This window comes from Chionomys nivalis, chromosome 6 (assembly GCF_950005125.1).
Source record: "Chionomys nivalis chromosome 6, mChiNiv1.1, whole genome shotgun sequence".
Lineage (NCBI taxonomy): Eukaryota > Metazoa > Chordata > Mammalia > Rodentia > Cricetidae > Chionomys > Chionomys nivalis.
Genome location: NC_080091.1, coordinates 32,154,157 through 32,178,839, shown reverse-complemented (window position 1 = coordinate 32,178,839; position 24,683 = coordinate 32,154,157). Strand labels below are relative to the sequence as shown.

Sequence of the window (24,683 nt, the reverse complement as noted above, 5' to 3'; positions counted from 1 at the left end):
GGCTAGTAGCTCATTCTCTTCCCACAAGGACACTAATTTCATTGTATAGATTTCCTCTCGCTGTCTTCATCTACCCAGAACTACCTTTGAAAGGCCCGACTTTTTAAGCTACCACACTGGGGATAAAAATTCAACACACATATCTTGTGAGTGGTAGAGGTATTCCACCCATAATATTCTGCCCTTGGATTCCCAAGACTTGTGGTTTTCTCAGGACGGGATCACAATCTCATTCTGTCACAGTAGCTCCAAAACAGCTCATTTATTATGGCCCCAATTCTAAAGCATAAAAACCTCCTCTCTACTCTATAAACTTCACCAGGTTCAAATATGGGTGAGACTCAAACATATATTTCATCCCAGCTTCTCTCCAGCTGTGAGGCAGTACAATCAAATATATGGGGCAGTTATAGGACACACATCCCTAGTCCAAAAGGGAGAGGAGGGAGAAAGGGACAATAGATCTTATCAAACAAAACCTAGTGAGACGTACAGTACAGGATCTCAGGAGTAATCCTATCTGGCTCCATGACTGTCTGAGAGTGTCTCTGCATAATGGGGATAGAGCAGACTGGACCAAAACAGCCTCAACCAGTGACAATAGGAAGTTATTACTATATGTCATAAAAAGGAAATAGCTTTTAATTTCATCTTTTTCTCCCTTTTACTGTACAGAATTTGCAGAATATCTACAATGTGCTCAAGTGGGTTTTTACTATTTTTCCTCAATTCTGCCTGGGTCAAGGGCTCATAGAACTCTGTTATAATCAGATCAAGTACGATCTAACTCACAACTTTGGCATTGATTCTTATGTAAGTCCCTTTGAGATGAATTTCTTGGGCTGGATCTTCGTGGAGTTGACCTTGCAGGGCACAGTTCTTCTCCTCTTGAGGATTCTGGTACATGGAGACCTTCTACGATGGCCAAGGTATGTCCTGAAGGGCTGATGCTTAATGCCTCAGACTCTTGAATAAAGAGTGAGGAAAAGTCTATCTGGAGCTTGCAAGGTAGAGGAATGTGCCTTAGTGGCATTATTATGAATGATTCTAATAAGTTAAAGGTTTTATTTATTTATTTATTTATTTTGGTTTTTCGAGACAGGGTTTCTCTGTGGTTTTGGAGCCTGTCCTGAAACTAGCTCTTGTAGACCAGGCTGGTCTCGAACTCACAGAGATCCACCTGCCTCTGCCTCCCAAGTGCTGGGATTAAAGGCGTGCGCCGCCACCGCCCGGCTTTATGTTTTTTTATTTTTTTTTTTTTGTTTAGTGGGAAAGTATGAGTCACCAACTAAATGAAAAGAATTTCCAAAGATAAGGTGCCAACCTTTAAATATTCCTTTCAATTATTTGGTTATCTTAATTTATATCCACTTTGAAATTGCTCAACATTTTGGTTACTTTGTAACACCAAAAGTGAATTTGATTGATACCATAAAGTAATTAATTTTTATAACTAATGTGACTAATTTTAGAGTCAGGAAGGTGTAGGACTTTAGTGCAGAAACCACATGACTTTGCCAAATGCAGTTCCTTCTGTCCTTGTTTTTGTTAAGTGAGGAGAATGGTGTGTGTAGATAATGTAGATACACCAGGATGATTGCAAACACACACACACACACACAGAGACAGAGACATAGACACATACACACAGACAGACAGACGGACACACACACAGAGACAGACCGACAGACACACACACGGTTTAAGGTAACTTTGTCAGACAAGGCTTAGTGGTTAAGAACACTGCTATTCTTCCAGTAGACCCTAGTTCGATTCCCACTACCCGTATGGCAGATCACAATCATCTGTAGCTCTAGGTCTGGGGGATTTGATGCCCTTTTTTAGCTTTCCAAGGACACCAAGCACAAACATGATGCACAGATTATACATGCACACAAAACACTCATACACATCCAATAAATACAAACGTATTTCTAAAATACCTTTGAAATCTACAAGGAAGTATATTTTCTTGTGCAGGTTCTCTGTTTTTCCCCTCCACTACTTGATGCACTTATCCTCTCTCTGGTTTTGGCCCTCTGATTCCTACTTCAGACAGAGATTCTTCCCAACCCCCATTCCTCTAATTTTATCTTTTTGATTTTCTGAGACAGTCTCTCAATGAGGGGATTCTTTATGGAGAATCTGTTACCACCTTGTCACTAAAGAATCTATTACAGAGTATAAAGCTCCTTTGCTAACATTGGTGGGCAACCCCTTTGTATATATTGCTTTCTTTTCATTCCATGATGTATTTCTTTACATAATAACCCGAGGCTGCTAAAGGAGTGAACCGTTTTGAATACAAATCCCCAAACTCTTCTGAATTTGGACATGATTATTCTGGAATTTGCTGATTTCCCATAGCTGACTAACTCTGGAGTAGAATTTGGAACACCTGTTAAATGTAATTGCTCCTGTGATAATCCTTAATACTTCACTCCGTTTAAAACCCACAATGGAGAATCCCTCTGGCAGCTTCCAGGATTCTCAATCCTTCTGCATTATCAAAGGAGTTTTCTTCAGTGAAAAGACTTTGTGTTACCTTTACATCATAGAGGACATTAGTTGGGCTCTACTTTAGAACAAGATCTTCGATATCCACAGCAAATATTCATTTGTGTTATGTTGACGCAAAGGGCAGGGATCAGAGGCACTGTCTACCCTTCTGCTCCCTTGTGACTCAGTGTCACAAGGATTGTGAGCTCCAATTTGTTAATTAAATCCAAAATAGAGCTCAGTCACTAATCAGTGATGAATATGAATAGCCAAGTTTCTCAGCAAGTCTTTCTTCGGGAGAATTATACCAGTTTTAGCTGAAAGTGGAGGAGAGTGGGAGAAGCCTGTCCTTTCACGGGAACCAGATAGAGCCTACTCTTTCCACCATATAAGTGTTACCAGCACATCCTGGGCACTAGAGGTGATACCCACTCTACTGCTGTTCTCTAAGCTGCATTGTTTTCCACCTGCGCACCTCTGCTGTCTCATGGTGACAGGTCTCCATTTGCACACAGCCCTGGCCTGATAACAGCCCACATAGGTGTGTTTGTGGGAGGTCTTGCCTCTTTATGTTATAGTATGGAACTTGGCTGTGCTCCCTTAATCCTTAAGCAGGCAGAGTTAGAACAGCCATATAGTCCAGATAGCCGCTGTGATGAATTACTGGGACAGGCCTGCTGTGTCTCCTGCCCACCTGGGTCCTTCTGTAACCCTGTGATTAGAGGACAGCTGAGTGGAGGTGGAAGAATTCGGAAGTTGGTTTGTTTGGCTGTTAACCAACAAGGTTTTGTTTGTCCTCCACTCATCAGAGTGAGAAGAGTTAAAGAATGTGCCAACTGGTCCCTCCCCGAAGCCCCGAGTTGCTTAGTTTGGGAGATATGATCAATAAACATACATAAAATTTCCAGGTAGTTCTCATGAGGAGAGGGTAGGAATCTTTGATGCAGACCATTGAGTTATCAGCAGAAGGTTAATGCTGATGGTAGCCCTTATCTAATAAGGAGAAATTCTAGTCAAGCAGAAAAGTGTATGATGATCGAGTTTCATAAAATGAATTAACTCGTGAATCCCCTTTTGGTTTGCTAAGTTGAATACTTCCCATGTTTTCTGTGCCCACCGTACTTTCTGCTCCTAAGTAATCACCCTCTGGATAGCTGTCACTCGCAAGTTTTTTTCTCTTTTGATTAATTTTATATGTCTTCAAATATTATGTAAGTGACATCAGACCCTTCTGAGGATCTAACCATCTTTTCTCATCAGTATTATATGTGCAATGAATCATACATATTTTTGTAAAATGATGATTTTAGATGTGGAAAAATAACACTGATTAAGTCTTTGGCATGACTCACCAGGACTGACAGTGAATGGTTTCTCTTAGCTCTAACTATAGTACTCTTTTAGTGCTATTAACTCTAGTACCCCATTGTTTTGAAATAATTTGAGAGTTGTAAAAAATATTTTAAAAAGCCGGGCGGTGGTGGCGCATGCCTTTAATCCCAGCACTCGGGAAGCAGAGGCAGGCGGATCTCTGTGAGTTCGAGGCCAGCCTGGTCTACAAAGGGAGTTCCAGGACAGGCTCCAAAGCTACAGAGAAATCCTATCTTGAAAAACCAAAAAAAAAAAATATTTTAAAAATGTTCCTTTTTCTCTGAATAGATGATTATATGCTATATAACCACATATCACACTGAAAACAAGGAAATTGATGGGAGTGTAATATGAACAGTGTGACTGGTTTGTACCTAATCATTAAAATGCAGACACATTATAGTTTGCTGGAGAAATGAAAATTTACTTGAAAGTTAAAAATACCCAGTGGAAATCCTAATGAGGACCTACCAACCCAGATTCAGAGAGAACCAGTTAGTTGCAATGATAATTGTATCAACTGGCAAATATCAAATATCTGTTGAATGCTATATGCAAGATGTGCAAAAACTTTCTGTCTAACCCTTTTATGCAATCCAATTTATATTCTAAGTTTAATTATTGGGTATTTATATAAGGTATATACGCAATCTATTTTGTTAAATATTTAATAAATGATTTACTACCAAAATAGCTATATAAGTTAGTGTTTTATAGTAATGTGATCAATATTTTTGGCACTTGGCATGACTTTATTATCCCCCAAATTAAAAACTTCCCTTAGCATGGACATCTCACAGGTTTTTCTGCTAACAAGAGTATGTCATTTGATTGTGGAAAGGAGTTGACTTTCCCTGGTAATCGGGATGATAGGGCTAAGATGCCCTTATGGTGGATGTTCTGAGGGCTCTGTCTTCTGTCTCCACAGGGGTCACTTGGGGACAATCTCGGGACTGTTCTAAGAGGAAATTAACTCCGTCTTTATCTTCCCAGGGTCCACTCTGCCCCGCAGGACACGGTCAAGTCTGCTAAGGACACAGATGTTGAAAAGGAGCAAACAAGGGTGCTTGAAGGAAGGACCGGAGGGGACATTCTTGTGTTGTGCAACCTCAGTAAGAGCTACAGAAGTGTTTTCAGGCAGAAGACCACTGCCGTGCATGACCTTAGTCTGGCCATACCACGAGGCGAGGTATCAGCTGCAGTGCTTACCCATTTCTCTTGGGAACCTGTGAACTCTGGCTGTAGTTCTGTCTGGGGTAGTCTTAGAATATCTGAAATCACAACAAAAAGCAGCCTCTGCATTCCAGAGATTCCCACCATGTCACAAAGGTAAAGTTGGAGACAGGATCTTAGTGTAGTGGAAATTTGCTGACTGATTCAAATTTTATTTTGTTTTATGATTCTTTAAATTTTGTGTATCTGGGGTTTTTAAGTGTCATTTGACTTTTGGGATGACTTTATTAAGTACAAATATCTTAAACATCCAGTTGAAGGAATCCACTTCTTCCATTTATTTAGCCTGCAGTTTTCCTTGAGTGCCCAGTTAAATCCATCTAGAACACTGGTCCTCAACCTTCCTAATTCTGTGACCCTTTAATATAGTTCCTCGTGTTGTGGTGACCCCAACCATAAAATTAATTTGTTGATACTTCATAACTGTTATGAATTATAATGTAAATATCTGATATGCAGGATATTTGATATACAACTCCAAAGGGGTCAAGACCCACAGGTTGAGAACCACTGATCTAGACACGTGCTATTCTAGAGGGTTAAGATCACACATACCACAGCAGCTATGGAGAAATCTTCTATCAGAACTGGCAGAAGCTGTATAAACTGACTCTTATTTGGACTCAATCCATAAAGGGAAATCAATCCTGGAAATGATTATCTTTAATTAACTGTTAGAAATAAAGAGGCACCTTGCATGCTTGGAGAAACCCAGTGGTTATATGGCTCTCTTATTGCTAGCCATGCTGTCCTGCTGAGCAAATAAGCCAGACATGAGTACTCTGGGGTACAGAGAAGCCCAGAGACCCAGGTAAAGCAATTTAGGAGTGACCTAGATTAGAACCATGATTTCTAGGACAACTGGACAAAATGTTAAGGATTGTTTCCTAGCTTTTGTTTCTACTGATATTTTGCCAGCTCTGTGATCTAACATTATTGAATTTTGAATTAAAGTTAAATCAATTTAAATCAATATTAATTTTCTTACTATCTATCCATGGCTGTTTTAAGCCAAGGAGAAGAAAGAGAGAGAGAAAGAAGAAAAGAAAGGAAGGAAGGAAGGAAGGAAGGAAGGAAGGAAGGAAGGAAGGAAGCCAGCCTTGGAAGTAGGCATGATGTTTTTCATATTTGAAGATTCTTTTGGGATGTTTGTTGTCAGTGTTACAATCAACTGAAGAAGAAGAGGAAAAAATCTCAGTTCAGATCAGTTGCGACAGTTTCCATTGCTTCAGGCCTGTGATGGTCCACCTCATGAAGATAGGAAAGCATCCTGAGAGAAGCTGCTCACCTCATGAACAGATGCTAAAAAGATAGGAAGGGAAGGACCAAGTTCCAATATCCCGCAAGAGCTTAGTATCATTGATCAAAAATTGCAATTAGGCACAACTCCTGTGTAATTCCAAGTCTGGAGACCACATCTTTAGCCCATGAGTCTTTAGGGACTTTCAGGATCCAAACTGTAGTGTGATCTCCTTTCTACAATTTTTATGCACAGCACAGTTTGGTTGCCTAGACAGCGCCTTGTAAGAACCTGTGAAGAAAGCAGAGATGACTGAGATGCGCATCCCTGTCCCTCTAAGAATCAACGAGCTGTTTGGAAACTAGAAAACCAGAAGCAAATATATTATCCTGTGTTTTGACAGGGTTAGAAATTACCAGAGTCGTAGGCTTTAGTGATGTACAGCAGGAGTGTGGAAGACTGTTATCACAATGGCAGGGTTAGCTTGGGCTCTAAAGCAGAGATGTGGTCTGAACAGGCTGATAGGATATCTTAAGTCTCAGGCATGGTAGGCCTGATAGAAGTGACACAAGGCAGGTCTGGCATGAGATGGACCCTTAAAATGGATGGGGAGGAGACTGAGGCACATGGTGATTAAAGTTATTGACATTGTCCAGAGGCACATACTGAAGGTAAGTAATATGTGGGCATGAAGGCAAAACACAGAAACAGTCACTGTGTATGATCTCCATGTGGAGGAAGCTAGATGGTGTCAGTGATATTAGCACTCAGACATGAGAAAACATGCTTGGGAAGATTGGTTGGTGTTCCAAGGAGAAGTCTCAGGCACATCATACCCAGAAGTACAAAACAGGTACCCAGTCTAGAGAATGGGGTTAGAAAGCCGTTTTCACATAGAATGTAAGATAAGATTGAAGAAAGAAACAAGTTGACTGTCAAAGTATGAAATTGGAGGTTGTTTCCTTATTTATTACCAGGATTTTCTTAGGCTTTGAGTATAAATTGGATTTACAGCTTCTTTGATAGAAAAATAAAGGTATCTAGCTACCAACAAGATCTATTATCTACCTGGTTATCATCTATTTATCTATCCATCATCATCTTCAATCAGTCTATATAATCGTCATCTATTATCTATCAGTTATCATCTATCTGCCATCCGGTAATCAATTTTCTATCATTTATTTATTTAACTTTTTATCCACCCATTTCCATCTCTCTCTATATATATATATATGTCATATATATATTTATATATATATCTGTGTGTGTAGGTTACTCAGAGTGGAAAATAGACTAGTTTTAGAAAATATACAAAAATGTAACCAAAAGGAAAGCAACTTCTGCAGTGACAGACCTTCCAAAGATGTTATCACAATTATCTCTGGATCATTTGGATTATTGTTACTTACTACTCATTCTGTTAAGCTTTATATACCCAAATTTATCTTTCTTTAAATTAGTGCTGATGTTTTCATGCACAATTGCCACAAAAGTATTTGAAGCATAAAGTGCCTTTTTACAGTAGCATGTTCCACACTGTAACAACATCACATGTCAGAAGCATCAGTATACCGTGAAAGCAAAGGCCATTTGTAATAATATAATATTGATTTCACTCCATACTTTGCGTCTAACTTCATGTTTTATTCTTAGTGCTTTGGGCTCCTCGGAGTGAATGGCGCTGGGAAGAGCACAACATTCAAAATTCTGACCGGTGAAATTCCACCAAGTTCAGGCTATGCTGTCGTCAGAACTCCTCAGGGGTATGATTCGGATTTTATCATTTTTTTGTACCTCTTATGATGATATCAAATCCCTGGAAACCCCAGTATCCCCTCAAGTCTGTGGAAATAAGCTTAGAAACACTATTTTCCTCCAGTCTCATTTTCTGTTTGCCACTTACCCAAGGGGTGACTAAATCTCCCAGTGTCAGTATCAGGGACCGGAGCTCAACCCTTGTAGCCAAGAAGACAAGATATTTTTCCCAATCTTAAAATCTGTTGTCAATATATGCATCATGCCTGCCATTTTTAATTGAAGTATGCTGACATTCTTGTGTGTTTGCATCTAGTTTTGGCTGTCATCTATGTGTTCACATGCATCTGGTTTCGGCTATAATCTATAAGTGTAGAAAGATGCACCATGTCCATTTAGCAGAACAATAGAACTAGGTTCTCCCTTATTGCCTATGCCCTAGCTACCCACAGATTTTTGGCCCAATTAATGCTACAAGTTGATTGACATGAGATCTCATTTTTATTTGTACATTACACACTTTTGCCTGATATACCTTTTGTTTTTTTTAAATGGTATTATTATTATTATTGGCCATTTATTGGAATAGAAATTCTTAATTATGTTCCTGTAATGAATCATATATATATATATATGATATATATCATATATATGTGTGTGTGTGTGTGTGTATAGTCTCAGCAGTTATAGTGAAGTTAATTTTGTTCCCTTGTCTTACTTGTGGCTTTTGGAACCTTGAGTAGCATAAGGGCTGTAACTCTGAGGGAAAGGTTTCCCCAGTGCACGTGTGGCAGCTCTGAAGGGAGAGGAGGGAGAGGTATCCTGGTATGCCAAGGAATGCCACAAAGTCACACTACACAACAAACCTCACACAAGAATTTATTAAGAAAGACACAGGAGGGTGGCTGCCTCTGCTCCAGAGTGAAGCAGAAAAAAAAAATCTGAGAAAAGGCAGGCTTTATGTTGGGTTTTTTGGGGGGTGGGGATTCTATGATGGGCCTGGGATTGGTGGGATTTTGTGGCCTGATTTTGGGGTTTATTTCTGTAGGGCAGAGCCTGGCAGTCTGCATCTTGAGGCACTGGAAGCTACTGTTAAGGCTGTTAGAGTAGTCTGGGTGGGGTTGTACTGGCAACTCATGCACCTCAAGGGGTTGGGCTTGGCCTTTAAAGTAGTCTGTGTGGGATGGCCATTAACTAGCATACCTTAAGGGACTTACAAGTAGCTCTTCCCTTTCTGAGGTCATAAAGCTGTTACCTGTCTTTTCCAAAGATTCATAATTTTAGTGTATTTAATTTATATTGAAATCTTTTGTATAGCTGAAATATAATTTATTTCCTATCTGAATACTACCCCAAATCTTTTCTCTACAAAATTCCTTTGTTCTCTAATCAGCATCCCCTCTCCTATCACACTGGGTCCTTGTTTGTGCTGGGTGTTTGGCCTCAACTGCATTGCTCCAAGGAACATCTCAATGTAGCTCTTCCTCTTTCTTCTCCCTTAATTTTTTTTAATTTATTTATTTATTGTGTATACAATATTCTGTTTGTGTGTATGCCTGCAGGCCAGAAGAGGGCACCAGACCTCGTTATAGATGGTTGTGAGCCACCATGTGGTTGCTGGGAATTGAACTCAGGACCTTTGGAAGAACAGGCAATGCTCTTACCCTCTGAGCCATCTCTCCAGCCCCCCTTCTCCCTTAGTTTTTATGTGGACTCTTTGACTGAGTCTAGGAACCAAAGTAGTACCAGGCAGATGAGTAAGAGAATATCATAGAAGTTTTTATTTTTTGTTTTAGTTGACAATAGATTCTTCTCTCCTACAATACATTCCAACTACAGTTTCTACTCTCTCAACTTCTCCAAGTTCCCCCCAACCTCCTCTCTCCCCCAGATCTACTCCCCTTCCATTTCCCTTCAAAAAATAAAAATAAAAAAAACTGGCCTCCAAAAGACAACTACAAAATATAAGAAAACAAGATACAATAAGACAAGGCAAAACCCTCCTATCTAGTTTGGACAAGTTGAGCGTGCCAAAGAGTCAGAAACACACATGCTCCCTCTGTTAGGAGTTCCACAAAAACAACAAGATAATAGCCATGATATATACCTAGAAGAGCTGGTGGAAGGGAGGGAGGGAAGGAGGGAAGAAAGAAAGAAAGAAAGAAAGAAAGAAAGAAAGAAAGAAAGAAAGAAAGAAAGAAAGAAAGAAAGAAAGAAAGAAAGAAAGAGAAAGAAAGAAAGAAATCAAATACCCTATACATCAGAGACTGGACACTGGGACTGTCATGGGCTGACTAACAAAACCCAAGCCTACAGCCCTTATCTTCCACTAGGCTTCACAAGCCCACATAGCTCTCAGTGCCAAGTGTAGAGCATACTCCACTATGACAGAGATTCCTCTGTTCTGTCCTTTATTAATTTAACAATTAATTCATTATTTAACAAACAACGATTTTTGTTTAAAATGTATAAAATCATTCTATGTGTCATTTCTTCAGATTTCATATTTTTTCTGAAGATCTCCATGTCCATATAAACAAACCAAACATAGCTAACCAAAAAAAAAATCAATGAAATGATTCTTAATTATATCTGCCATAGATTGGTCATAGATTGGTGCCTTGTCTAGTCATCATCACAGAAGCTTCCTCTGGGTGTAGAGACCCACAGTCAGACATTAAGTGGAGAGAGAGTCTATATTGGAGGACTCCATCAGGTCGTTCTTCTTGGAGCTCTGGGTACCTCACAGAAGATGGGGAGGAAAGACTCTAGGAATCTGAGGGGATGGAAGATATCAAGGAGAACACAGTCCATTGAATCAAGTAAGCAGGGCTCATACGGCCTCACAGAGACTGAAGCCAAAAACAATGGGCCTACAGGGTCTGCACCCCCTTCTTTTGATGAGTAGCGATACTTTGCTCTAACCCAAAATCTAGAAGATCTCATTTTGAATTTGAATTTGTTCTCCCCTTCTACCACAGCCATAAAGGACTTTTGGGTCTTTTCTTCCTTGTAGGGACCAGATGTGTGGCAATTTTATTTTTTTCTCTCTTTTTTTTTAAATTTATTTATTTATTTATTTGTTAAAGATTTCTGAAGTCCCCCTCCCTCGGCAGCCCTAAGAGCAATCAGGGTTCCCTGCCCTGTGGGAAGTCCAAGGACCTCCCACCTCAATCCAGGTCTAGTAAGGTGAGCATCCACACTGCCTAGGCTCCCACAAAGCCAGTACGTGCAGTAGGATCAAAACCCAGTGCCATTGTTCTTGACTTCTCAGTAGTCCTCATTGTCCACTATGTTCAGCGAATCCGGTTTTATCCCATGGTTTTTCAGACCCAGGCCAGCTGGCCTTGGTGAGTTCCCGATAGAACATCCCCATTGTCTCAGTGTGTGGGTGCACCCCTCGCGGTCCTGAGTTCCTTGCTCGTGCTCTCGTGGGATTCAAATGTAGAAGGCTGACATGAGTGGTCTTAAGCACTGCCTCTAGAATTTTCTTCATTTCTGACTCACAGGGGCCCCTAAATAAATGTGATTATTTATTATAAAAATTATGATGCAATGAATATGGAAAATAATTCACTTATCACATGTTTTAGATGAGAGGAATGAGAGGAAGAAAGCGTTGTGTCTGTAATTCCCTAGTAGAATTTAAATTGACTTCACACTGCACATAGATTGTCATGCAAAAAGAACTAAGGTTTTTGAATAATAATGTATTTTCTCTTCTACAGATTGATAGATATATTACCCATCAAAAGAGTCTTCAATGAAAAAACTTTATATTTTTATTTAATGGCAGTGTTTCAATATATTTAATATTATTGCTTGAAAAATATGTGGATACTTAAAACATTTGAAATTTAGTTAATAGATTGATAGAATCTAACTTTCCTATCTAAGGACAGAGTATGCATTTATACTTTGCTGGTCAGATCCAATACATGAAAACAACATTGCTAATAAAGTCTGTCTGAGAACAGAAAGTCAAATTTATTCATACTCATGTATGCCAAGCTGGTTGTACATATCATTTATCATTCTAAAATGGGACCTACCTATATGAAACTGAAAATCTCTTGAGGATTAGGTGTTGATTTCCCTACCTATGGCCACAGAATTAAGAAGTAAAGCATTTTTTTGTTGTTGATGTTTGTGGTAGAATCTTATTTATTCTCTCTAATTTGCCTATTTACAAGACTATATGGACAAAAGAACTGGAATTTAAAAGGGAATAAGAAGCCATAAGGTTTCCTTTTTCATCCCTGGGACACGGACTCCATTCTTTATTATTCCATTCCATCATTTGTGAAATAATTGGAAAATGAAATTCAAATAACTGCTCTTGAAAGGAAGAATAAATTTGCATTCACATAATGGTCTGTAAGTCTCTTATTATGCTACATATCTGTGTAATTAGTTTAATTATAACTAAATCACACTTGCATTAATTATATTTTTAACCTTGATTATTTGTAATGTTAATTGCACATTGGTATTCAAAGAATTAAGCAGGTAATTAGTAGCACAATAGAATTTGTAACTACCCAGAATGCTGGAGTACCCCTTCCTGCCCATGGAGTCAGGCACTGATTGCCGCACAACTGAAACACAGGGACCTAGGTGTTCACTGCAGTAGGGCTTAATTTTTTGTTTCTTTCTGTGGTTATTTAATCAGGAACAATCTTTTTTCTGTTTTGGTGTTTGATTTATTAATTTCCACAAGTGAATAAATGATCTCACATTTGAGATCCTGTGTGCCTGTGTTCCTGTGTGTGTAAACAGAACTCTTTTCAAACCTACAATTATGATCTGGTTTGAAATATGAGCTCCTGATATAACGACAGTGATCACAAGTTGATAGCCTGACTGGCAAGAATCACTTACTTGTTTTTTGATGGTGATGAAGGAACAGAAGAATCTCCTGTAGCTCAGGCAGACCTCCAACTCTCTATGTAGCTCAGGATAACCTTGAATTTCTTATTTTCCTGCCCACCTTCTGAGAGCTGAGATTACATGCCTGTTCCCATATCAACTTTATGTTTCCAGTACAAGGCTAAAATTTGGGGCTTAGATTATTTTAGTTCAGGATGTATATGTTCCAGGTTATCACAGCCTCCTTTTTTGCCATAGGTCTCCTTTTCTGACACAGGAAGGTGTTTGGATTAGGTATTCAATCCTGTTATTGAAAATTATAGCCATGGATTAAAAAATACTAATAATAAGACTCATGATTTGTTGTTACTCTATTAATTCACCAAAGCATCAAGGGAGGAGGGGTCTTTAAATTCTGGATCTGACCTAATAGTTGTAATAGCCTTAGAAAGAATATGTTACTCAAATTGACTGACGTGGAGTCTGAGATTCAAACATATCAACTCATTTGCTAGAACTTAAACTCTAGAAAACCATAGTAGAGTTTGAATTTTTTCAACTTTATTTTTTGTAATTTTTTCAGAATTTCACTTATGAGTACTATAATTACATCATTTTCATACCCCCTTAACTCTTCTTGTGTCCCACCACTTCCTCTCAAATTCATAGCCCCTTCTTTAATTATCATTGTAACATTTATAGGTGCATGCATACATACATGCATGCATGCATATTTATTTATATATGGATTTTCTATTGTAATTTATTCTTAGCATTTTGAAAAATTGTCTATCTTTGTAGTAACCTCTCTCTAAAGCAGAAAAAAGCCTTTTTGATAGGGGATGAGAGCTACACCTACCTGAGAATATAAAAATAAATATTTACAATATAATTATAAACTATATTGATTTTGGAAAATGGCAGTAGGCACTCCTTTAGGGTCTGTGACAACACTAGACATGACTTGTTGCTTAGTTTTTTAGTACTAGACATGAACTCTATTCAGTGAGTGGTTCTTAAGTTCAATTAGACACCTCTTGGTTACTTCCAAGATACAAGTGCCTCTATTGCACCACTGAGACTATGTTGCCAGGCTGATCTAAGAGATTCCTACAGCCATATAGGTTATTACCATTCCTCTTGCTTATCTCCCAGTACATGAAAATAAAACCCTGTTGCTGAAGATACCACAACTTTAGATATGAGACTTGGCAGAATTGAACTAGAACTGATCTGGTAGTTTGATATCTGAGGACTAGCTCTTATAATATCTGAATGTTCAATACAAACTACCAAGGGAGAAAAGCAATCAATAGTTTTATCCATCTGTAAAACCTATGAATTTTTCAACTTTAAATCTTATACTTTTCCTAACCTAGTATGCCCATTATTAGAGAAAACTCAAAGCAAAGAGAACAAAATAAAATATGGATAAAGAACAGGATGAGATATTCTTAAACAAGATTGAGAGACAGCAGAACAATAAACATTTTTGCAATAAGTGTTCTGTTTATTTAAAATTCAAATGCTCAGAAACTGGGTTTCAAAAAGTATGAATTGCACGTGGCAGACTTAACACACTTTCACTGCAACATTTCAGGGGAAGGGAGTGACAGTTTGGCAAATAAAACAAAACAGAACACATAGATACATTAACACCTCTTAAATAAAATTTGAGGAAAATGTACACAGAGGTAGAGAGATATAATATATATGGAGAAAATTACCACTGTGAATACAAACAGTAAGGCTGTGTTTCATGCAAAGATTCTAAATAAAAGTCCCAGAGTAACTACTAAAGTAGAACTTATCCCACTAGAACAGGCCATAGAACATAGGCTCTTAACATCACTATTTAGCAATTTTCTGGAATTTATGTCACTGTTACAAAGCATAGTTGTAAAATAAGAGTAATTATATTGCCATATCTTTTACAATATGTTTGAGTTAGTAGATACAGCAGGAAGATATTTAAATGCAGTAGCACAAGGAGAGTATACATGAATCAGGAACATAGTCTATGTGGGTGTTTAAATCAGAATATCAAAACAATATTTTAAGAATAATAAGCACGATTGGCTACATAGTTATGTATTAGTATATATCATGGAGGAAGGGGAAATAGTCTTCATATTATTCTTCCTCACAGAGTTGTATAGACTGATGGTAGATTTAATTAATTTACCAGAAGGTAGAGGAGGCTTAAAACAAATTTAGATAGAAAAAGAGAGGATTTTAATCATGGCCTTTTGGAAAAATAGACATTAAGTGGTATTTCAATGCATTGTGTGGGTTTTCTAATAAATAGTGTCTTTCCAGCTGGATACCCCAATCTATGGAATCAGAGAGACAATAGACTGAACATCTTTTCCTCATTGACGACATTTTTCTAAGCAATTAATATAAAATTTACAACATAAATTTCGTTGTGTTGGTTTGTTTAAATAGGAGATTTAAAATATTTATACACTAGAACATTAAATTTCAAGATCACAAGTATTAACTAAGACAAAATTGATAAGACATGTGTAAAATATTACAGTGATATAAAATATCTAAAGAGAAAAACAGTAATCATATATAATAGGTAAAAGATAAAAGAATTCACTGCAAGAGCTGGAGAGATGACTCAGGTGTTAGGTGGGTACAGCTCTTGCAGAGGACCCAAATTTAGTTCCAGCACCATGTCAGACAGCTCACAATCCAGGTAATCCAGTGTCTGTTCTTGGACTCCTCAGATACCTCTACTCATATGTGCACATTTATACATAAATGCATAATTAGTCTTAAAAAATAGCACAATATAAAAATGACTGGTTAATATTTAAAGGTATTTATCTACCATTAATATTAAAATTTGGAGGACAGAGATTTGTATTTTGATCTCTCATCATGATAATTTAAAAAATTATCCGCACTTTCATGAAGATAGTAAAACAGAGTAAACAGTCATGTGGATAGGTAACAAAATACATGGTGATATGTATAAAAAATACTTGAAATAGTAATTTCTCTTGTAGGAATTTGTGCTCTGAAAAAAATGGAAATTTAAATAAAAGATGGAATGAAAAGATCAGTTTTTGTCTTATCTGTATTAACAGAAATTAGGAAGGTGCTGTGCTCTTGCTATATATTTGGTGCTTAGATTAATTCAAAATATTATTGCTAAACTATGTCAAGTGATGTTTAATAAGTTAAGATAGATTAAAATAATAGAACATGTACCCATTATAAAAACGAACTCAACTATTTCCCAAGTGCTCCCCTGAGGTCATAAGTAGGAGGAAGATGTTCATAGATCAGAAGAACTGCCAGGGCTGATGTCATTGCTGCCTGAGCCATGGCTAGAACAAATGTGAGGCTGTGCATTAGGACAGAGGCACTAGGGTTGGGGTGCTGTAGTGCTGCTCTGCACAGGAGAATGGATGAGTCAGGTCTCTGAAGGGCTGCATCCTTCCTGAAGGTGCAGGTACTGAAAATTCCCACAGTGGCATAAGAAGATGGTGAAAACTCTTGACAGTTTCTCTCTGGGCTCATAGTTAGGAAGAAAAATATCTCCAGACATTGGAGCTTTAGGTTTACACTCTATAGTTTGGACTCCAGCAGCTGCACATTCCCTAGGGAAGCCTATCACACAAAGACAGGTTCTAGGTCTTTCCATGATGTATACACATTTCACTGATGTTGTACATGACAGAGACACGTATTTTTTATTTGTAAGCTGAAAGTAAAATTATTTGTCAAAAATTGGCTTCAAGTTGATACACCATTGGAATATTGTTTTTTATTTTAAGATTTTTTTAATTTCATTTCACATTTCGTCTACAGTGGAGATAGTCAAGAAGAAAAGATGAGACTTCTTTGAAACACAGCCCTGATATCAAGGTTTTTCGATTAATTTTTAAAAATACAGTATTAAAGGAGAACATGAAATCAAACACCACACTACACACATAGCACCAGTCTTCTGTGGATAGAAATTAAGAATTGAACAAAAATGAGAATTGTCAGAGAATGCAATGTACCAGAAAACCAATCACAGAGAATATATGGAATTACGGCAATAGGACAAATAACGTATTTGAAAATGGCATAATTTCTGTGACTGAAAATGATGTTCATTGAATTTAAAATAAAAACATAATGATTGGATTAAAATTATTTGCTGCTTATGGGAAAATATGAAAATGTGGTTATTTGAAAAGGAAGGAAAGGGAAGGTCCAAGTCAGGTATGATGGTTCACACATGTAATCCCAGAATCCCTTAGAGCATGCCAAGACAAATCTGTCACCTTGAGGTCAAAGTTGATGTGGAATGTCCTTTGTGTATGTGATGCTTTTATTGGCTAATGATAAAGCTGTTTTGGCCAATGGCTTAGCAGAATAAAGTCAGGCGGGAAATCTGAACAGAGAGATATATATATATAGAGAGAGTAGGTGGAGTCAAAGTAACTGCCAAAGGAGAAGGACACTATAACCTTACTGGTAAGTCACAGCCTCGTGGTGATATACAGATCAATAGAATTGTGTTAATTTACGATGTAAGAGTTAGCTAGGAATACACCTAAGTCACTGGCCAAATAGTCTTGCAATTAATATAGTTTTGTATGATTATTTGGGTCTGGGTAGCCAGGAAACAAATGAGCGATCTCCTCTTACACAAAGTCAACCTGGGCCTATCTAAAAAATAAAGAAATGAATAAGTAGTGAGGAAAGATACAGTCCAGCAGGCATTTAATTATCTCTCAGACTGAAAATAGAGGAGACCGTGAGAGAGGGACAGCATTTGATGGAATAATGGCTGTAAGATTTCCAGTATTAAGAAAACAGATGACTCCTTAGTCCAAGGAAACACACTTCTCTTGAGTAAAAGTAAGATGCTTTTCATAACATCATATGGTGAAAATAAAACCCCCAATATGAAGACAAACTTTTTAAAAATGCAGAAGAAAAGACAGATTGCAGCAAAGGAGGGGGAACTTGATTCAGTCTTCTAACTAATGGTTCCTAGTTGCTTCTGGTATTAAAAATACCATTTAAGTAAATTAAAGAAAGCAAGATTATTTTCTCAGTAGCATCAGATACAACTCCAGAGCCCATCAGCTTCTTCTGTTTGTGCTGGGACATATGCACACAGAAGGCTTCCATTATGGCCTGGGAAGGGATTCGTTTGACAGATTACATTTCAGAACACAGGACAACTCCTTGCCTGATAGACTGTAATCAGAGGAGAGCACCAGAATGCCATGGCTGAGATGCTCTGCAGCCATGATATCGCGGTGGGGAATTACAGCTTACATTTGTTTCTTATCCAGGCTTTATTTCCCAAATCTATTATGTAATGAATTATGAGGCAATTAAATAATAAACAGCACAAAAACTCTTCTGAAACCCATAACTTTGGCTTGGTTCTTTAGATTGGCATTTCTGAAGCTTGTTGCCTTTTAATGCACGCAACTAGGGCAGCTGTTAGGTTTGGACTGTGGCTTCCTCCTTTCGTAAATGACCACTATTACAGAATTCATGTGAGCAATAACTATTAACTACTATAGCATCATCAAAATGCGCAAGGTTATGGGCATAGCACTTTTGAATTTATATACAAATGAGTCTGCTTCCCATAAACAAGTATAGTACCAAAATAAAAATACACAGAGCTCACATATTGCTTGCAAAAGCCCAATCCTCCTTTTGACTTGCAGATCAGATTAGAGTCTTTGTGGTCATAAACTCCTCATATCGGAGCTGCTTGTGAGTTGTTTTTCTTCCCCTTTAAAGTAGATACAAGATTAACAGTGACAAAATGAAATTAGGAAAAGAGTGAAGGGAAAATCCTATGTGATTTTACGTGATTTTAGTTTGCAGTTTTGAGAAAAAGCTCTATGTATCTATATGTACATGTTAGGGTGTGTCTGTACAAGTTTCTGTATATGAACTCTTGCGTAGTCCCAGTGATGGTCACTGTATTCATTTTACCTGACTCCTCGACTGACACTGCCAGGCTTTGAACACTTCTGAGCAGTCTTCATGTTACTGCCTGTTTGTATTCAACAAGGATTCTAGGCCACCACATCCTCGGCCATGTGTCTGTTGTATCATCAAATTCTCATGTAAATTATCCTTTCCTAGAACAGAGTCCCATCTAGTTGAAAACCTCTTATTCTTTGAAAAGAAAAAAAATATTACCTGTGCTGTCACAGCGAGTTTTTGATCAAAAATACAAACTAGCACAAGGCTCCTCCATTTAGCTGTAGCACTGACCTCAGGGGGCACAAGGAAGATCACCAATGTGCAATGTGCATCAACTGCCCTCGATGGGGGCTGCCCTGGTTTTCGGGGGATCACCCAGAACAGGCATGCTTAGATGTGTTCTTAGTTTCTGACTGAAATGCTCAGTTGTGTGTGTATATTGCTTGTCCATATTTGCTTTGTTTCTATAGTATATTGCCGTAGGTGTGTATTCTGTCCAGAGAACAATCTTTGAGAGTCTTGATATTCCTATTTTCAGTTTTGGAATGAATAAACTTATTAAGTATGTAGCAAAAAAATCTAATAGAACAAATAGCAAGTAGTTGCTAGCATCATCAAATTGGGTTTTTGTAACACCCCCTCCGAAATGACTGGGGAAGCCCAGAGGCAGCAGCTGTCAAGAACTAATTATGAGTCCCAGATGGAACATTGTTTCCTATCCAATGGACTTTCCAGTTAAACAACTAGGAGCACGGGGGGAGTGGGAGAGCGCAAAAATCATTAGAGTGGGTGTTGACAAAATCTAGCATAAAAGTGGCCTTGCATCAACAATCATGCTGAAATTCATGATTGAGAGTATCTGGTGAGAGCATCTTCTCCCATCCACAGATGAGTTTCAGACCCCTCGTTCCCACCACAGGCATAGGAGTCTCTGTTGGAAATGATTTACCTTCTACTGTTCTCCAAGGAGAAATGCTTTTTATACCCTTAGGTTGTGTCCCAGTGTCAAGGGAGCAACTTGCCCCCAAGAAAGGTGCTATATGCGTACACTGGAGATAAAATGCTTGAGTCTGAAAACTAGCAGTGGCCCCTTATTATTTTTTCTTTCATGATATTTAATTTCTTTTAAGCTATCTTTTCTTATTTTATATACTAATCCCAGTTCCCACTCCCTCTCCTCCATCTGCTCCCCTTATCTTCCCCTCACCCTTTCCCACATTCACTCCTTAGAGAGGGTAAGGTTTCCCATGGGGAATCAACAAAGTCGGGCACATCACTTAACACAGGACCAGGGCCCTCCCGGCTATTATCTAGACTGAGCAAGGTGTCCCTCCATAGGGAATGGGCTCCAAAAAAGCCAGTTCATTCACTAGGGATAAATCCTGGTCCCACTGCCTGTGACCTCACAGACTGCCCAAGCGTCACAACTGTCACTCACTTTCAGAGGGCTTAGTTTTGTCTGATGCAAGTTTCCCGCATCAGTCCAGAGTCAGTGAGCTCCCACTTTCTGTGAGTATCCCTATCATGGTCTTAATCCCTTTGCTCATATTATCATTCTCCCTCTCTGCGACTGGACTCTGGGAGCTCAGCTCAGTGCTTAGCTGTGGATCTCCGCATCTGCTTCCAGCTGTTGCTGGATGAAGGTTCTACGATGATAATGAAGGTAGTCATCAATCTGATTATAGGGGAAGGGCAGTTTGGGAGGTCCCTTATTCTTAGCATCTGTTCTCAACAAGTGCAGACAGAATATACTAATCATATAATTTATATTATGGTGTTTATTTTTTTGTCTCCAAAACAATTGTACTTTTTCAAGACCTATAGGACTAGTGTGTGTGTGTGTGTTTGATTTTTTAGTGATAAATATTGTATATGTGAATTTTAATGAAACGTTGATGTGTGACTTTTAATGGAAAATATCTTTTGTATATAACATCATTCTGGTGACATCTCGGAGGAGTGTTTCACCTAATTTATTACTTTTCAGTAGGCCATTGTATTGCACCAATAAATAAATTCCTATATTCCTACAGGGGTATGTCAGAATAATTAAATCATCTTGGGTAATCTGCTTCATTACAAAGTAGTATGAGGAAAATTCTGAGAGTTCTTTGACAGAGAACTATTCCTAGCGTTTTGCTAATTAAGGGCTAATGTGCAATAAAAAGGGATATTGGAAGAAATCGCTTCCTTTCCCAGACTTTAAATACAAAAAACTAAGCTGAGGTCCTGGTTTATTGTAGATCTATATTCTGTTATTATCTAATAATCTTCCAATATAGAGCTACCTTTTCTTTAATGGACAGAATGAGCACCTGAGGATGGGAGGCAATTAAAACACAAGCGTGAGGCACCTTGTTTTTTGCCTATGCATTTTCTGATGCCGCAAGCTATCTGAGAGTTTGTATATTGTATCTTGTGGCATATAGTGTTGATGTCTGATCTGCAAATAAATGTTAATAAGTAATAGAAGCTCGACACTTCATGCGAAGTGCTCTTGGTGTGAATTTATCTTCTGATGCTCCCATCCTTAGGAACAAAGCGTGGCATTTCTGATTTCCTTGCTTAGTACACGTCAGTATTGCCCACTTGCTCATTTCTCTTGTGGAGCGCTACTGGGTTCGTTGGTGGTAAGCATAGTCGGTTCTATAAACACACAGGAGCTTAATTCTCAGGTTTGTCCTTACACTGTGTATTGGCCACATCCCTGTCAAAATAGCATGCTATTTTGATTTTAATAATTGTCTTTATTATACTGTAAATTTCCCCCAATGTGTGTGTGTGTGTGTGGGTGTGTGTGTGTTGGGATACTATCATCCTTTTGTATCTAGAAGGTAGTTTCCATGTTGCTGAAGGAAGCCAATACCTGAAAACACTCAGGTTACTTCCTGTCAGTCTTCCCAACCCAAGACACATGCCACATACCTAGGTCTGTGGTCCCCAACTGGTTGACTCCATATACATGTGTATGTGAAAGTGTTTACTATATTAGTTTATTGTCGGCCAGCCTCAACAAATATACTTTTCTCCAGAGTAGAGTCTTGGGAATTTAGAAATATAGTAAAGAATATGAAGACACGAATGAAAATAATAAAACACAGAAATATTTAGGATAGTATCGGGAGGGAATTTTTCAGTGTGTGCTGAAAATTCTCCCATGTTTAATTTCCAACTGCTTAATATACCCCGACCCCAAAAGGTAGGAGTAAGACAAAAGACTGTATTAACATACCAATTGAAAGTCATGGGCTACTTCATCACACTAATGCCCTGGACTCTTACCCTAGACCAAACCCTCTGTAGGCAAACCACTCCCTGGGTGGAATCCCAAGTTATTTCCACAAAGGGAACTGGAACTTAGTTGGATCTTTAGGAACAAACTACTTCCCTATTCCAGGAACACAAGGTCTGGCAACTAGCCATACCTGTTGACAATAGCCTTGAGAGAGCCTAACTCTCTGACTTACCACTAGGTGGGACCTTTGTTTGAGGTAGAAACACAGTAACTTTGAATGAACTAGAAAAAAAAAAAATCTCAAACTCTCTGACCTTTGGCCTCTTTGGGCCTCCACAGTTTATCAGAAAGTCATTTGTCTTTTTCATTTCACAAGAGAAGACAATATGGTAAGGAGAGGCATCAAGTCTGGACTTAATCACAGAGTTTAGAATTATTGGCAACTAATTTTCTCATTGTTCATTGTTCTTCCTACTCCTTTTTAAAACATTTATGGCAATAGTAACATTTAAGTGTGTGGTGTGATCGAGTTGATGATTCTCTATAATGGTGCTGTGAAGAACATGCCTGTTTTCCTGTACACCTTTGACTAAAGAGCCCTACCGAGGAGTCATTGCTTTATGTACTTATTCTGATGAGCTAAGACCCCTCACAAGTAATGTCCATATGCCCTGGTGCTGTGATGCGGATGTAGAGCATTCTCAAAGATGCTTTATTCAGTGTGGCTCTGTCGTCCTATTGTACAACCTTCTTCAGGCTGCGGGAGTTACTGGGAGACCTGGAGACCAGCGGAGGCACATCTTCACAGGGCATTGTGGGGCTCTTGATCTTGCTCTCTCTTCACTTAGAAATAAAATTATTAATTTCCACGGATGAGTTGAGCTTTATGAGCTTTCTAACCTCGATAGGCAGGACCATGTGGATAAGCAGGAATGGCCCGGCTTCCTGAGTTGAGAGTGTCACTAATCTATGAAGGAATGGGATTATGAGAGTGCCTTCCGTATCTGGAGCACTTCAATTGCACTGCTGTGCATAAAATGGAGCAGCTGCAACTGATAGGGACCTTCTCCACATGCCTCAGTACAGCAGCTTCCTGGAATATGGTGACACCATGACACACTGGTTTAAACTAGATCCTGGAGTCAATTTGTCTTGGCCTAAGCTTTGATTTTACCACTACTGAGCTATGGGAAATTCACCACTTCTCTTGTAAACCTTTGTTTTCTAATCCTAAAACTGAGATAAAAGCCCTTTCCTCAAAGGTTAATATAGAGTATCCTAGAGGGCTGTGTGGTAGTTTAGTAGTGGCGATAATGAATTATGATGTACAACAAACCCATGTGGAAGTTTATTGGTGGGGTTGGTGGTAAAGGACTAGTTTGTATTGGTATAGGGACAGGGAAGTGATGAAGAGTGAGCGAGAAATGGGCCGAACTTTAAAAAGGGGCCTTTGCGCATGTATACAGAGCCTTACACAGCCACATGGTGCATGTATATAGATTGTGTAGTGAAATAAGGCTGTAGGACCCTGGCCTGATCAAGTATTTGCCTGAGTACTTACAAGCGCATCCTGCCAGGTGACAGGGGTTGGGCCAGCATAATGCCTGAATGCTAACAGCCTGGAGAGATAGTTCAGCTGTTAAAGAGTAGGCTCACAACCAAAATGTTATGAATGTAATAGATAATCTATGTCTGAATCATAATGGGCACTTGGCAAACTTTTGTTATTGCCTAGAACTTTTGCATTTGCTGGAAATAATGGGAACTGTGAGATTAGCATTCTGCAGATGCATGAGAGCCTTCTCCACCAGGAATCCTTCTCTGTCCATCCCTGAAGTTCTCAACTAGCTGGATGTGAGCATCCCTTTCTTCTGTAGCATGACTATCAAAAACAGTCTGAATTTGTTCTTTTTATTTGTTGATTTTTATTGAGCTCTTTTTTCTCTGCTCCCCTTCCTGCCACCCCTCCCCCCCGCTCCCCTTCAACCCTCTCGCAAGATCTCCTGAGTGAATTGAGAGCATGGGGACCTTGGCAGTCTGAATTTTTTCATAGCTTGTTGTGTGGTTTTCTCTGTTCCAGACTCTTTGTTGCACCTCTAAGCTTCTTTTTCACCTCAGACAACAAATCTGTCGAAAGTGTGTGCTCTTACAGATGTCTCTCTCTCTCTCTCTCTCTCTCTCTCTCTCTCTCTCTCTCTATTTTTAAAATACATGAAGATGCTTCTAGATCACAGTACTTATCATCTATCTATGTTGTTGTAGAGCTGTTTCCCTCATGGGTCACATGACCACCAGCCATCATGAAGGAACATTGCTGCAATGGTCTATGGTAATTATATTGAGATACTTAATGGTCCCTTGTAGAAGACTGGGGTGCCATCAGTCGCTCACCTGAGATCATAGCTATTGTTACCCTGTACTTATCAGTTGCATGCAGTATTGGAGCTTGTTAGAGTGTGCAGGAGATGAAGTACTGCCTGGGTATGGGGACTGTTCTGTTGGTGAGCT

At 38.7% G+C, this 24,683-nt stretch overlaps 1 protein-coding gene across 1 annotated transcript in view; it reads left to right on the top strand.

The window, feature by feature from the left end:
• Positions 1 to 24,683, top strand: part of Abca13 (ATP binding cassette subfamily A member 13) — a 405,330-nt gene that overhangs the window by 307,210 nt on the left and 73,437 nt on the right. Inside the window, exons 53-55 of the mRNA XM_057772486.1 lie at positions 676 to 929; positions 4,864 to 5,059; positions 8,000 to 8,109. Coding sequence (XP_057628469.1) covers positions 676 to 929; positions 4,864 to 5,059; positions 8,000 to 8,109 — 560 coding nt within the window. The remainder of the gene's footprint in view (positions 1 to 675; positions 930 to 4,863; positions 5,060 to 7,999; positions 8,110 to 24,683) is intronic.